This window comes from Hibiscus syriacus, unplaced genomic scaffold (genome assembly GCF_006381635.1).
Source record: "Hibiscus syriacus cultivar Baekdansim isolate YM2019G1 unplaced genomic scaffold, ASM638163v2 tig00005856_pilon, whole genome shotgun sequence".
NCBI lineage: Eukaryota > Viridiplantae > Streptophyta > Magnoliopsida > Malvales > Malvaceae > Hibiscus > Hibiscus syriacus.
This window is the reverse complement of record NW_024062067.1, coordinates 978,111-992,873: the sequence shown is the minus strand read 5'-3', so window position 1 is coordinate 992,873 and position 14,763 is coordinate 978,111. Positions and strand designations below refer to the sequence as shown.

Below are 14,763 nucleotides of genomic sequence, written 5' to 3'. Positions count from 1 at the left end.
TTAAAATTAATAACTCATATTCAGACTTATTTTTATTAAATAAAAACAAAAAATATTTTATTTAGTTAATAATTTTACAATTCATTTCCCTGTAATCCTAAAGCTCTCATCTTCCAAACTTTTTTCTGTAAATTACAATTCATCTTTAATTACAAAAACATCTCAATTTAAGATAATTATTCGAAAATAAAAGATTAAAGATAGACCGTCATCTATAGAAAAAAGTTGAAAGGAAATAAAATTTGAAATTATACAAAAATGAGTTACCATTAACCTAGTGAGTGATTTTAATAATTTAAAAATATTATTTATTTTTAAAGTTTTGAATTCGAACAATTATATATGTAAAATGTATGTATATGAGTATCGTGATTTTAATAATTAAAAATATTATTTATCTTTAAAATTTTAAATTTAAACAATTATATGTAGGACGTATATATAGAGGTGGATAAATCACCCATAACTGTTGTCATTATGGAGGGCATTGTCCTCTAAGTAGAGTTAATATTGGACTTGATAATGCATCACGTGCTTTTCATGCAAAAAGTGAACGGGCTAGGTCCACGTGTCAAGCATGTAAGTAGTGAGACGAAATCCTTTTGAGAAAATGTTAGAGGGATCTACATTTAAAGAGAATGACTTCCTTTCTAATATCGTAAAATTAGTTTATTTATTACTTATAAACAAGGCTAAAGTATATAAATTATCTCTAGATTATAAATTATCATTTTGTTGAATCTTCTGTTTATTAAAAATAATGAAATGGTCTTATGATTATAGGAGTTACATTATTGAGTTACTCGATTATTAAAAATTATAAAACGATTAGACTATTCATTATATTTCAAACTCGTCTTTTTCCATTAAAAAATAACGATCGTCTGAGTTAAACATTAGCATGCTGATTGAGATACGATAGTCGTTTAAGATTATGAAATCAGAATTTATTATATCTCAGTCAGCAAATTAATGTTTAACTTAATCTATCGTAAATTTTCTAACAAAAGAAGACAAATATGAAACATATAAATAGTTAAATGACTATTTTATCACTTTTAATAGTTGAAACTCAATAAAACAAAATTTTATAATCAAAATTATCATTTTATAAATTTTAATAGTCAAAATTTAATAAAATAACCTCATGTATTCATAGACCATGTATGCACTTAACCCTTGTTGCAAAGTCATAGCATTGAGAATCTAATCTATAGGAGTACTAAAATTCAAAACAATAAATACTCCTGAAATTATTTTCAGTGTGGAAATCTACTTCCACGTGTCGCCTGTCTACCCTTGCGCGTGACAATCAGGGAACCTTGCGTCTGGTTTTGGAATTCCTCCCATTACAAGTGGCAAAAGGCTCGCCTCCTTGCAAATAGGAATCGGTCTTCGCCGTTACTATTTAAACCCCTTTCCGTTAACCCTTCCGCCGTCATTCTCCTCTCGAAGACGGCGCCCCACTCCACTCATTTCATACGTCCCTGTACCGGCTGCTCCGGTATAAAAAAATAAAACAATTCAATAAAAAAAATCAACTTTATTTTTACGAAAAAAGAACCAGAGAGAGAGGGGCTTACATAACACAAGCACATCTGTAGAGAGAGAAATTAGATCATTCTTTTGCCTCTCTTTTTTGTTGTTAAAAAAGCTTTGAGACTGTTTCTTTCTTTCTTTCTCCCCCCAATAAAAAAACCAATTTTCCCTCTTTCCTGGAAATTAAAGTATTTCTTTCCCGGGAAGTGATAGTGGAACTTTCCGACGAGGTGGTGTTAATTCAGGATCTGAGCTAGGGTTTCCGAAAATGTTGATCGGAAATTCGAAATTGCTTTGATTTTAGGTGGCTGATCCTGATTTGCCTCGATTGAGGGTTTTGTGACTTTGAATTTTGTTTTAGCTTTTTTTTTCATCTTCCAGTATTCATCAATCATTTAAGGAGGAAGACCCTTGATTTCACGAGGGAGCAGAAGGTGTTTATGCTTGCGAGCGAGTGAAAGCCTTTGGGAACTAGGGCTTTCTCTTCGTCGGCTTACAATTGCATGTCTTTTGCATACTACTTCATTGACATTCTTCTATTAAGTAGCAGTAAGTAAGCAGTAAAATTACAAGCTCAAGCTTACACTGTCAATGAAAGAGCTTTAGCATTAAGGAAAAATACGCTGCCTGCTTTATCTACGATTTTGTTGAACCTAGGGCTTAATTTTGAAAACGGTAAAGAAATGGATGTGGATTCGTCGATGGTGTCAGAGACCGTGCACGATCAGAACCACGACGGAGCTTCTCTATCTTCGCCGCCTATGGAGAAGGAGCAAGAGCAAGAGCAGCAAAACCAGCAATTAGAGAACCAGACTTCACCACCGGCATCCGTCAGATCTGCGCCCTCTTCGGAGCAACAGACTGCATCTACCCCACTCGCTATTCAAGGACAGCAGCAAATGCCGGTGGCTGGGCCAAGGTGGGCGCCCACTTATTCGGTGGTTAATGCGATTATAGAGAAGAAAGAAGACGGGCCAGGCCCTAGGTGTGGGCATACCCTAACAGCAGTGTCAGCTGTGGGGGAAGAAGGGACGCCTGGGTATATTGGGCCCAGGTTGATTCTATTTGGTGGCGCTACGGCCCTGGAAGGGAATTCTGCTGCTTCTGGGACTCCATCGTCGGCCGGAAGTGCTGGCATCAGTAAGTAATTTTCATTTTCATTTGATGTTTAGAAACCCTTAAAAAATTATTGTGGTAGATGCAGAGAAATTTTGCTATAGCCTATAGGTGTCCATATATGTATGAGAACCTTAGTTAAGTGGATTTACGATGCGTATTCTTTAAACCCAGCAATTATTGCTTAAGCAGTTCATATTTAGCGAGAAGCCCCAATTTAATGCAATTATGATAGGGTAACTTACTTCCAGTTGCCGTCCCTATTTATTGGATCAGCAAGAAGTTTCTTTATTTTTATCTTTTGAAAGAAAACTGTAAAGGGATAAGGAGGTGGCACTGCAAGTAGAAGTCTGCTTTTGGGTTTAGGGTCTGTAGCTTGGAATTCTCTGGGTTTTGTACAATTCAAAATGCATATGATTTTTTTCGTAAGGAATGCTAGAATTCTATAAGTGAAATATATTCCCTTCCTTCTTCATTCTTGTATGAAATTGATGTTTTTATAATTATTATGGTGCTATGGAACATGAATACAATTTTTGTATGCTCCACCATCCTCCTTTTTCCCGCCATGCCAGCTCCCAAGACCCTTTAAAGATGTTTTCTGGTCCTAATTTGGACTCTGATATTCCTTAGATATCTTACCTTATTTCCAAGTTAAAAACTAGCAACATGATTGTTTCTGCTTACAGTTTTAAATATCCTTGTTTTGCTTCAAATTGCAAATAATATATGCTTTATTCAAAAAACAATATGCCTATATCTTCCTGCTGTTATAATTGTTGTTCCTATTTTTTTTTTCTTTTGAAATATTCATGCTCCTATAACTAAGAAAACATAATCTCTTCTTTCTTTTCAAATAATCATGATCTAGTGCATCCACCTAGGGTTATCGGAGTTCAACACATCAGACTTCATTTTTGTTTTTTAGAATGTATAAAATTGCTGATGCTTTGATCGGTTTTCAAGTAATAATGAATGATTAGGATCTTTTTTTGACTTGATACGAATTCAGGTCCCCTTGCAAATCTGTTTGTAGCGTATGGCATATCAAGGATACTTGTTGTTGCCCCTTTGCCTCTCTTAACAAATAATTCTTTAGAATTTTTCTCTTTTTTGTTGGATGACAAATGGCTGTCCCTTTTTTCCCATATGTATGGGGTAAGGGGGAGGTAAGATAGTAGGCTGCCCCCAACACCAAGTTGAGAGCAGCTTCCGTAGGAGACCTCCAAATTATGAAATGCCCTCCGTGGGACTTGATCCCACGACCTCAAGGTTTAGAACCTTGTGCTCTACCAACTGAGCTGGATGACAGTATACTCTAAACTTCTTTTTGTTTGAATTAAATTTCAGGACTAGCAGGTGCCACTGCTGACGTGCATTGTTATGATGTGTTAACTAATAAATGGTCTAGGTAAGCCTAGGACTGAGGGTTCATTGCTGCCATTTTGCGTTCCTGATATCTACTTGACTCATTATTTAATTAATCTCACAGGATCACGCCATTTGGAGAGCCACCTACGCCAAGGGCAGCCCATGTGGCAACTGCTGTGGGAACTATGGTCGTTATTCAGGTTAGAGCAGTGTAATTTATCATTATTTTATTTTATTTTTTCTCTGTTTACAATTGTCATTATTTAGTGGAGTTTCTTCCCTCTGCAGTTAGTAATTCCTAACATGAAGCTTTTATTTTGATTTAGGGTGGAATTGGTCCGGCTGGTTTGTCTGCCGAGGATCTTCACGTTCTTGACCTCACACAGCAGCGACCACGGATGCATAGGTTTGGCCTTGAAGGATGCATGTTAGACCTTATTTATACTGTGAAGGTTGGTTATTAATGACTTCTCATTGTACTTCAGGGTGGTTGTTCAAGGCCCTGGACCAGGGCCTCGTTATGGACATGTGATGGCTTTGGTGGGGCAAAGGTATCTCATGGCTATTGGTGGAAATGATGGTAAGTAGTTTGTTATTCTGTTTTTTTCTTGCGTGCATTTTCTTAAAATTATCATGGAAGTTTCATTTTGTTTTTATTTACCATGTATTTATATTTTCAAATGGACTTTCACGAACAATGTGCATCATTTCTAGGAAAACGACCTTTGGCTGATGTATGGGCGCTAGATACTGCTGCCAAGCCTTATGAATGGCGTAAATTGGAACCTGAAGGGGAAGGTCCACCACCATGCATGTAATCTCTCTCTCTCTCTCTCTCACTCTCACACACACACACACACACACACACACGTGCATACATGCACACACAAAAGTGATGCTGTAGTGTGCCAAAACAACCTTAAATTATATGGTCTGTTCTATTTTTATAGTTTTGGTCTCTTAGAAGCTGTATGCATTCGATGAACCAAAATGATACCATGTTTATTGCTATGCCTATCTTTTAACTTTGATGTGGTTGGACATGATGACTACTAATGTATCTATATTTATTTCCTCAGTGTTTTGGTATTTTATTATTTTTTTCATAATGTTGTATGTTAAAGCTCATAGTCTTGCTTCCGCTTTCAGACAGAAACAATGATACCAAGCTCACATCAATATGATTATTGTTGCTGTTGTGTTGTTTTTAATTTTGTTGATGATTTAGCTGGGTGATTGCAGAGTAATTCCTTGTTGACAATTTCTGTTTAAATAGGTACGCGACTGCGAGTGCACGATCAGATGGTCTCCTGCTTCTCTGTGGAGGGAGGGATGCTAACAGTGTGGTGAGTTGAGAAGTCTGCACTGCTTGGTGTCTAGATTTAGTAAATGTATAGCCTAATATATATGATTCTCTGAACAATACAGCATAAGATTACATAATCTTTGGTTTTCACTGCCATTTATTATTGCTATGGGGCAGGTTTCCTTGTTCAGTTGGGGTAAAGTTTCTATACATCTTTGCAAATGTTCACACTGATTTTAAATATATTTTGTGTAGATAGGAGAAAATATATTCTAATGAATTCTGAATAATTTGAAAATAATAGCAACGTAGACATTTTAAAGATTGATCTGAGATGCTTGTAAACGGTGTCATCATTTTTTGTTCTTTTTGTACCATTAGATTTTCTCATCTGTTCGCTCTTGATGTTTTCCTTTTTCTCAGCCATTGGCAAGTGCTTATGGACTTGCTAAACACAGGGATGGTCGATGGGAGTGGGCAATTGCTCCAGGTGTCTCACCATCACCAAGATATCAACATGCTGCTGTGAGTTTTTCTTTTGTTCCTTGTGTTCATGTTTCAATAATTAGCTCGACCCATGACTTCTTCGAGTTAGATGTATTACATATACATGCTATGTTTATAGGTCTTTGTCAATGCCAGACTCCATGTTTCTGGTGGGGCACTTGGCGGTGGACGCATGGTTGAAGACTCGTCAAGTGTTGCAGGTGCTTGGTCTTGGTTTTTTTCCGTGTTTTGACTTCTTTATTTCATGATGTAACATCCTTGTGGCTTTACTGGTAAACAGCAAATATTAGTTTGTAAAATCTTAAGGTTTAAACTATATTTCTTGGACTCTTTCGTTTTTATTGAAGTAGTCAAATTTGAAACTCCTATCTGGCGTATGGATACGGGGATATGACCTCCAAATACTTGGAAAAACTTAGAAACATCTAACCAAACTCACATTGGATGCGTACCCATATTTGACACTTGCACCCAAGTCCGCGTTACATAGGGTTTAAAAGTCTGTTATGAACTTCCCCAAATGCAGGTTGCTCTTTCTTCTGGTATAAAAAGATGCTAGGTAGTACATAAAGTAGGGAACAACCTTCCTAGCACTCAAAGCTGTCCACCCACTCTGATCTCAGTTTTCTTCAATTGTGTAGCTTGAGTTTTCCTGCTGTTCCTTTTGTTTTGTCTCTCTCTTCCACTTTCTGTTAGAAGTTGCATATGAGTTCATTAGCATTTTCATATTATGACCAACATACCAAAATTATCATTGCTGTTTGATATCTAGATAATCTTTTATCTGAAAGTTGCTAGACTTAATTTTTGCCTGAAGGCTTTATTACCTGAAATCAAGCACTATAAATTTCTGGGAGTTAGTTAAATTTATAGCAAAGAGCAGGCAATGTTTTTAGTTTATTGTATCATAGGAATATGGTAACTGATATTGATATTACATGTTATCAGTGAAGCACTATTTGTATAAATCTACTAGTTTCTAACTTATTCCCATTTCTGATAGTGTTGGATACTGCTGCGGGAGTGTGGTGTGATACAAAATCTGTTGTTACTAGTCCAAGGACAGGTAGATACAGTGCAGATGCTGCTGGTGGAGATGCCTCAGTTGAGTTGACAAGGCGTTGCAGACATGCTGCTGCAGCTGTTGGTGACTTAATATTTATTTATGGTGGTTTACGTGGTGGTAAGATAGCCTTTTCTTCTAAAACATGTATTCAAAATCTTGTTCTAGTTTCAGTATGGAGTTCAGATAACAATTAGATTTATATGTCATTATCTATTATATACGTAATTATACTTTCTCTTTATAACTGCATTTGCTGATAAACCTATAGTCTTGACAAGGCCTTTCTTCTAACCCACTTTGTGAGATTAAATTCTGGATGTTGACATTGTTGAAGAATGATTTTTTTTTTGGTTCTTTGTGCATTGTCCCAACATGAAATGCATTCTTCTATTTTCTCATATATAACATTAAGTTGTAAGAGAGGCTACAGAAGTTTTAAATTTCACTCCATCTTGTGTGTTGGGAATTAGAGAAGTTTGTTTCTTTAAAATGTTTGTTTTCATGAAACCTGAGTTCTTTCCACATATCATGAGTTTGAGCTGCAGCTATTTATTGGTGCTTAGTCTTTTATTCATAAGAATCTTATTTGGTAATACTAGTATATGTTATTTATTCTGTAGGGGTGTTGCTTGATGACTTGCTTGTTGCTGAAGACATGGCTGCTGCGGAGACAACAACAGCAGCTTCACATGCTGCAGCTGCTGCTTCTGATGTGCATGCAGGGCAGTTACCTGGAAGGTATGGATTTGGTGGTGAAATAGAAAAGCAAACAATGCCTGAAGCAGCTCCTGATGGAGCAGTTGTGCTGGGAACTCCAGTTGCTCCTCCTGTAAATGGGGATATGTATACTGACATAAGTACTGTGAATGTCACGCTTCAAGGATCCAGGTAAGAGAGAACTGTAATTGTATTTATTTATTGGCTATCAAATGCTTAAGCCTCCTCAACTGATCCAAGGAGCTGCTACAATGTGGTTTATCTTGTAGAAGAATGAGCAAAGGCGTTGAGTATTTGGTTGAGGCAGCAGCTGCTGAAGCTGAGGCCATTAGTGCCACACTGGCTGCTGCCAAGGCACGACAAGTTAATGGAGAAGTTGAACTTCCCGATAGGGATCGATGGGAAGAGGCTACACCTAGTGGAAAACAGATGTCTACCTTGATTAAAATGCCTGATTCTTCTGGGTCAAATGATGTTACTCCAGCTGGAGTTCGGCTTCACCATAGAGCTGTCAGTGTCAGATAGTTGGATTGAAATGATACTGTTTTTAAGTCAATTTGGTATTCTTTGTTATCTATGACTTTGTGACTAATGTTTCCATTATGCAATAGGTTGTTGTAGCCGCAGAGACTGGTGGAGCTTTAGGTGGGATGGTCAGACAGCTTTCTATTGATCAATTTGAAAACAAGGGCAGGCGGGTTGGCTATGGGACTCCTGAGAGTGCAACTGCAGCAAGGACACTATTAGATAGGCAGATGTCAATGAACAGTGTCCCAAAAAAGGTACTAATAAGTAATAACATTTTTTTGTGTGTCATAAAGCAAGACCTGTGTTTTAGAGGTAATTGCTGATGTGTCTACAAATAAAAAAGGAAGAGTTGGAATAGCAATAGCAGGATCTTTCAATTTGAATGGTTAACTTTATGGATTAAGATATTGTTGTAAAATTTTCTTCATTTCTATGAGATTAATTTTAGTTAATCTGAGTTAAGATGGATCTTTTCTTTTTATGACAATTGATAAATTTAGGAGAGTAATATATTTTTGAACTCTCAATTAAAGGTGATAGAGTTCTACCTTATTCTATATTTTTGGGTTCACATTTAGTACCCTCATATGTATATATGCTCTTTATGTTCCTAAGGTTATTATTTCCCTTGATACAGTCTTGATTTACAGCAGGAGCTATACAACTCAAAGCAGTGAAAGAAATCTCATTGGCTTCTTAATCAACTTAGCTTAAATTCTGATATAAAAGGAAAGGGAAAGAAAAAGCTTGTTTTCCTTGTGATTATTTGTAGGCTAGATTTCATTACCATGCTTTTAATGCATTACAAAATCTGTTTTGCAATCCTCATGAATGCACGCCAGTATTAGAAAGAAGTTGATTATCAATTTTATACAGCAGCTTGGAGAGAATTCCTCATTGAGATTTCTCTTGTTCGATTTGGGAAATCCATATTTTCTTGAATATGCAGTTTAATGATGTGATTGATAATTCTTATATATTGAACATCATGTTTCTTATGGTTAATGAAATCTTAAGGCACTCTTTTCCTCCTTCCGCTGATTAAGGAGCTTTTTTACAAGATCCTTTAATCAAGAAGGAGGTTTTTAATGAGGCCTGCAATTCCTATAAAAAAATATATTGAACATCAGTTTTGTTTCAGTTGGTTATGAGATACTGATGAATGATAGTTCTGATAGGATTTTATTTGAAGTATTCAATTAGTCTTGCATCTGCACTCCTGTTATATCTGTCAAAATGCTTCCTTGATGAACTATAATGAGGAGTCTATATGACATTTTGTCCAGGTCATAGCACATCTTTTGAAGCCTCGTGGTTGGAAACCTCCAGTTCGTCGACAGTTTTTCTTAGATTGCAATGAAATAGCAGATCTCTGTGAAAGTGGTGAACGAATATTTGCTGCCGAACCAGCTGTTTTACAGCTGAAAGCTCCTATTAAGATTTTTGGTGATCTACATGGACAATTTGGGGATCTTATGCGCCTTTTTGATGAATATGGTGCACCTTCAACAGCTGGAGACATTGCGTAAGCTTGGTTAAAATTCTTGTTTCCTAAAGGCTCTTTACTGTCGATGTTTAAATTGACTAGGTTTTCAACTGACCTTTTTAATATCTATAACTACTGTTGTCTCTCTCTGGTGTAACCTCCATGTGCTGTATTACATCTTATTTTTAATCTTGACATTTTATTTACTTGATATTGGTTTGGTTTAAATTACTATCAGATATATCGATTATCTCTTCTTAGGAGATTATGTGGACCGGGGTCAACACAGCTTGGAGACCATTACTCTTCTGCTTGCATTGAAGGTAAATTTAGAAATTTCACGCTTTGATCATCTTCTCATGCTTGCTTTTACATACTGTTGAAGTTTGTGATGAGCCAAGATTTTCATGTAATTATGTTATGTTGCAGGTTGAGTATCCCCATAATGTGCATTTAATTCGGGGGAATCATGAGGCTGCTGATATCAATGCACTTTTGGCTTCCGGATTGAGTGTGTTGAGCGCATGGTATTGTTTCACATTGTGTTTGAAAGATGTTAGTCATGTTTTGTATAATGTTTTTCTCACAATTCTGATGGCTTTTCACAGGGTGAGAGAGATGGAATATGGGCATGGCATCGCATAAACCGTTTATTCAATTGGCTTCCTCTGGCAGCTCTAATTGAAAAAAAAATCATTTGTATGCATGGTGGCATTGGTCGGTCTATAAATCATGTGGAACAGATTGAGAATCTACACCGTCCAATTACAATGGAAGCAGGCTCGATTGTTCTTATGGATTTATTATGGTCAGAGCATGTTACGATTTGTTTGAGTCCTGAAATATAGTATTTATTGCTTTAATTTACTGATTTATTTTACTGCCATTTTATATTCTAGGTCTGATCCAACAGAAAATGATAGTGTGGAAGGGTTGCGGCCAAACGCTAGAGGCCCAGGGTTGGTTACTTTTGGGGTGCGTGTGCTACTTTAAAACCTTTTTTTAAAAAAAAACTACAACCTTTTAAGTTCTTTCTAGCTGCATTTTTCATTGATTTCAACATTTGTGGATGTATTTGCATGGCAATGTGCTTGCATATTATGGCTAGCTGTTTGATCTCTTTATTGTTCCCATGAAACTGCTTCACTTCCTTCTTTCCTCTCTCACTTTCTCACACATATACACTCACGAACAAACTGCTTTAAGGGGATGGTGATCTCTTTAAGATTCCCTTGAAAGTAATTTTTTTTTTTACTTACGATATTGTTTAAATTGCTTGCGTTCCCTGTCCCACTTGCTTGTGCAGGTCATTTCTCAGCAAAACTGTCTTTTCTGATTACTTCAATGATGATTTTGCGTTTTATGCTTATGTAAATGGTTTTAACTGTTGCAGCCTGATCGTGTTATGGAGTTCTGCAATAACAATGATCTTCAGTTAATTGTTCGTGCTCACGAGTGTGTTATGGATGGCTTTGAGCGTTTTGCCCAGGGACATTTAATCACTCTTTTCTCTGCAACCAATTACTGTGGTGTGTCCCTGATCCTTGCTTTAGTATACATGCAATTTGTCAGGTTCGGACTATTTAAGCTTTAAATTTTGTTACATGCTTGAATTTTCAGGCACTGCAAATAATGCTGGCGCAATCTTAGTTTTGGGTAGAGATCTAGTGGTAGTCCCAAAACTCATTCATCCTTTACCCCCAGCAATGTCATTGCCAGAAGCATCACCGGAACGTCATATAGAAGATACATGGATGCAGGTGCCTCCTCTTTCTCCTTGTCATTTATGTACCCTTTTACTTACTACGTGCATAGCTTCTTATACTGTTGCTTTCTTTTTTTTGTTTAACCCATGGGATCAGGAGTTGAATGCTAACAGACCTCCGACACCCACTAGAGGTCGTCCTCAGGTGGCAAATGATCAAGGCTCTCTCGCTTGGATATAATAGATCCTTCCAATTGTTTCTATATGCACATTCAGGCTCATGCTAACTCATGCTGTTCTGTATAAGAGCATGATGCCAAATACAGGCCTTTCCGAACCTGTAATCTCTCTCGTAACAAAGTTTGAAGGCTCCAACCTTGGTTTTTCGCCGGTTTTCAGCACACGGTATGCCTTGAGAGTATGAAAGATGCAAAGTTCCGTTCTTGATAGTATGATAGATACAAGTTAGAGAAGCAGATTGTGGGCGGCAGCGTAGGATTTCTTTTCGGTACGTGTTGAGCGTGCAAAATTCGGGCTTATCTTTGTAAATCAGTTGGGTGGTTTCTTCAAAAGTGTCGACTATTTTTCACATTTAGTTTTTTTTATTATTATATTTTTTACGGCTGATATATATTTTACGCCCTTTGATGTTGGTTATATGTGATGATGGGAGATAATATTAAAAAGAGAGAATATGTTGGCGTTGGCTGTATCAAGAGTTGATGGTGTTTGGTGTAATTCTTTTTATGCCTTGTACAATTATGCAATGTTTGTGGGAAGATGACAAACTACTGTTCAACCATCAAAGTTTTACAAGTTCTGCTCATCGTTTCTCTCACTTGTAAACTTAGCTGTCAGAATTCGAGGGTTTCCTTGATGCAGTAGATTTACATCATCTTAACGAATTGTTAACTTCTCCTTATTATCATACAATGATTAATACTTAATTTATTAAGCATATTTAAAAAATAAAAAAATAAATAAGATTTTTTTACTGTTTTAACCTTATGAAGAAAAAAAAATACTAAAAGTATATGTGATAGAAATTTTATTAAGTATATTTAAAAACAAAATAAATAAATAAATAAGATTTTTTTACTGTTTTAACCTTGTGAACAAAAATACTAAAAGTATATGTGATAGAAATATTACCTCTGTTACAAATGGTTTTTTTCAAAGGTAGAAATATCAATCACAAATCACGACCCCAATCTAAACATAAGACAAGCACATGTATGATTATGTGCCCAAAATTTAAAAACCATGACTCATGCTCAAACCAATTGAAAGAACAAAGAGAGACAAAAACAGACCACCAATCCATCCATAATTATATTAGCCACAAATAGGCAAAGAAAATCATACAAGATATCTACTATATATATCTCTCCCTCGGATGTTTTTTATTGGGATTTTGAAGACACAATCACCCTCCTCAAAGAGTGGATGTGGAAAAAACTAGCTAGGAGAGAACAAAAATAATATTATAGGCATGGATTTTAATCATCAGGAAGTGGCAATGCAATGAGGTGCCCAGAATAGAAGGGGTCTCCTATGTTCCTTGCAGCCTTTCGACAATGGAACTAACTCACCACCTTTAATATTCACTTTCATTTCTTGTGACTGTTGATCAAGTGACGCCTTTGACATGCCCTGATTCGGCCTCCTCCAGTAGCACTCATAAGCATTGAATGATACAACTGTACCTGCTCCTGCTCCTGCCTTCGACGGTGATATTGGAATTGGCCTACCCATCGGTGGACGTGGTGGCAATGACTGTGCTAGTGATGTTGGTGCTACTGTTGGCTTTACTTTCCCCTCCTTTTCGTCTCCGAATTTGACTATTTCATTGATATCTTTAGGCCATGTTGGGTTCCTATTTGCTAACCACATCGGCTTGTTCATCATCACGGCTAACCTATGCACAGTGATTGCTCCACTTGACAGTTTGGGAGCCTGCTCAATCTCATAACATCTATCTTCACTTTCCTCTTCTTCTTCATCAATGTCTATTTCACTTTCTTTTTCTCCGAAGCTTTCAAACTCTTCTTCTAACTCTTCCACTTCCATTACTTCTTCTTCAGCACCATTGGTATTCGCGAAAGTGAGGACAAGGCGACCGTCTTGGCGTTGAGCAAGAAAGTTGTTCAAACAAGGCATCGAAACAGCTTCAATGACCAATTTTCCATTATCACGACGAGTCTTCAACCGCCTCGATGCTCCGTCTTTGGCCGAAAGGGAAGAGATTGGCGGAGGAAATGAAGGGTTTGGCGATTTCTTCCCAACATCGTAATGTTTCGGAATTATTTCCGCCTTTTCACCATCGAAACAAGGCGTAACCGTGGGTGCCACTGGTTCTTGCTTTTGGTGTAGCAGTTGTTGATCCTCTTGTTCATCTTCCTCCATGTCACCGGTTTCCGAAGAGAACCCATCGGAGCCGGTTTCGGAACCAAGGCTCTCGGTACAAATTTCAAGGCTTTTCTCGCTTAAACAGCTACCGGATCGCTTCACAAGAGGGTGAATATAAGGCGGGGAAGAGTTCGAAGTCTCTTCCACTGGCTTTTGTGATACGATGGAGCTCCATACATCGAACTTACCTTGATTTTCAACTTCCTTCTTCTTTTGTTGAATGGAAGCCCAGACATCGAATTGACTCGGCGCCTCATCATCGTCTTCCCCTTCTTCGAATGATGAAGAAACAGGGAATTCCTGGGATGAAGGACTCTTTTTCAGGGGAGACATTAACCCTTGTTGTGTCAAAGACATATCGGCCGACAAAGTTCTTCTAAGCGAAGTACCTTTGGCCGCCGGTGTGTCGGAATCCGATACGAGAATGGAGACTATACCCTGCTTCTTGGCATCCATGGCCTCTTCAAGTGAAGATAATAGAAGGGTGCTGCAAAGTGATTAACACAAATTTATCTGTCACAGTTGAAAGAAACAAAACAAAAGAGCTTAGGAAATAGGTATAGCTAAACAACAAATAACAAGTTACTAAGAAACATGCATGCATGTTGCTTATAAGCTGTATGTATAGATAATCATAAGGGGAAAATGGATTAGAAACGAATTTACCTTATTGTTAATAACAGCAAATATGTAGCAGCAATAGCATCCAGCAGAGGTCAGCCCTCTGGGGGGACTGCTTTTGCTTGAATTTTTGTGTTGATGTAAATCAGATCATGGGTTTGATTGATGGAGCAATGCAATGGTGGGGGTATTTGTAGGAGGCTTTGGAATCATGTCCATTGGTCCCCATCATCCACACACTCCACCACTGCTTTTTCCCCCTTAAAAAAATGGGTGATTTTAAAATTAAAAGATACTAAGAATATAGTGTTGAAAGTTAATTCGGAATCATGTTCTAGTGACGAGTTTTAAAAAATATGATAAATAATTGGAAATCGTCTTGTTTTATAAAA

At 37.1% G+C, this 14,763-nt stretch overlaps 1 protein-coding gene and 1 pseudogene across 3 annotated transcripts; one reads left to right on the top strand and one right to left on the bottom strand.

Annotated features, from left to right (window-relative positions):
• The first annotated feature begins 1,659 nt into the window (after positions 1 to 1,659).
• On the top strand, positions 1,660 to 12,048 carry LOC120199983 (annotated as a pseudogene).
• LOC120199985 (protein FAF-like, chloroplastic) lies at positions 8,398 to 14,520 on the bottom strand. 3 transcript variants are annotated; one of them, XM_039200939.1, is made up of 4 exons: positions 14,417 to 14,520; positions 12,839 to 14,263; positions 12,786 to 12,795; positions 8,398 to 8,427 (listed from the first exon to the last, which is right to left on the bottom strand). In XM_039200939.1, exon 2 carries the CDS (start codon positions 14,204 to 14,206, stop codon positions 12,848 to 12,850), a length of 1,359 nt encoding a protein of 452 aa, XP_039056870.1. In that variant the 5' UTR covers positions 14,207 to 14,263; positions 14,417 to 14,520; the 3' UTR covers positions 8,398 to 8,427; positions 12,786 to 12,795; positions 12,839 to 12,847. The 3 variants fall into 3 exon arrangements, with proteins under 3 accessions (XP_039056870.1, XP_039056868.1, XP_039056871.1); XM_039200937.1 differs by lacking the exon at positions 8,398 to 8,427 and having other exon boundaries at positions 12,713 to 14,263; XM_039200940.1 differs by lacking the exon at positions 8,398 to 8,427 and having other exon boundaries at positions 12,713 to 14,237.
• Positions 14,521 to 14,763: the final 243 nt, after the last annotated feature.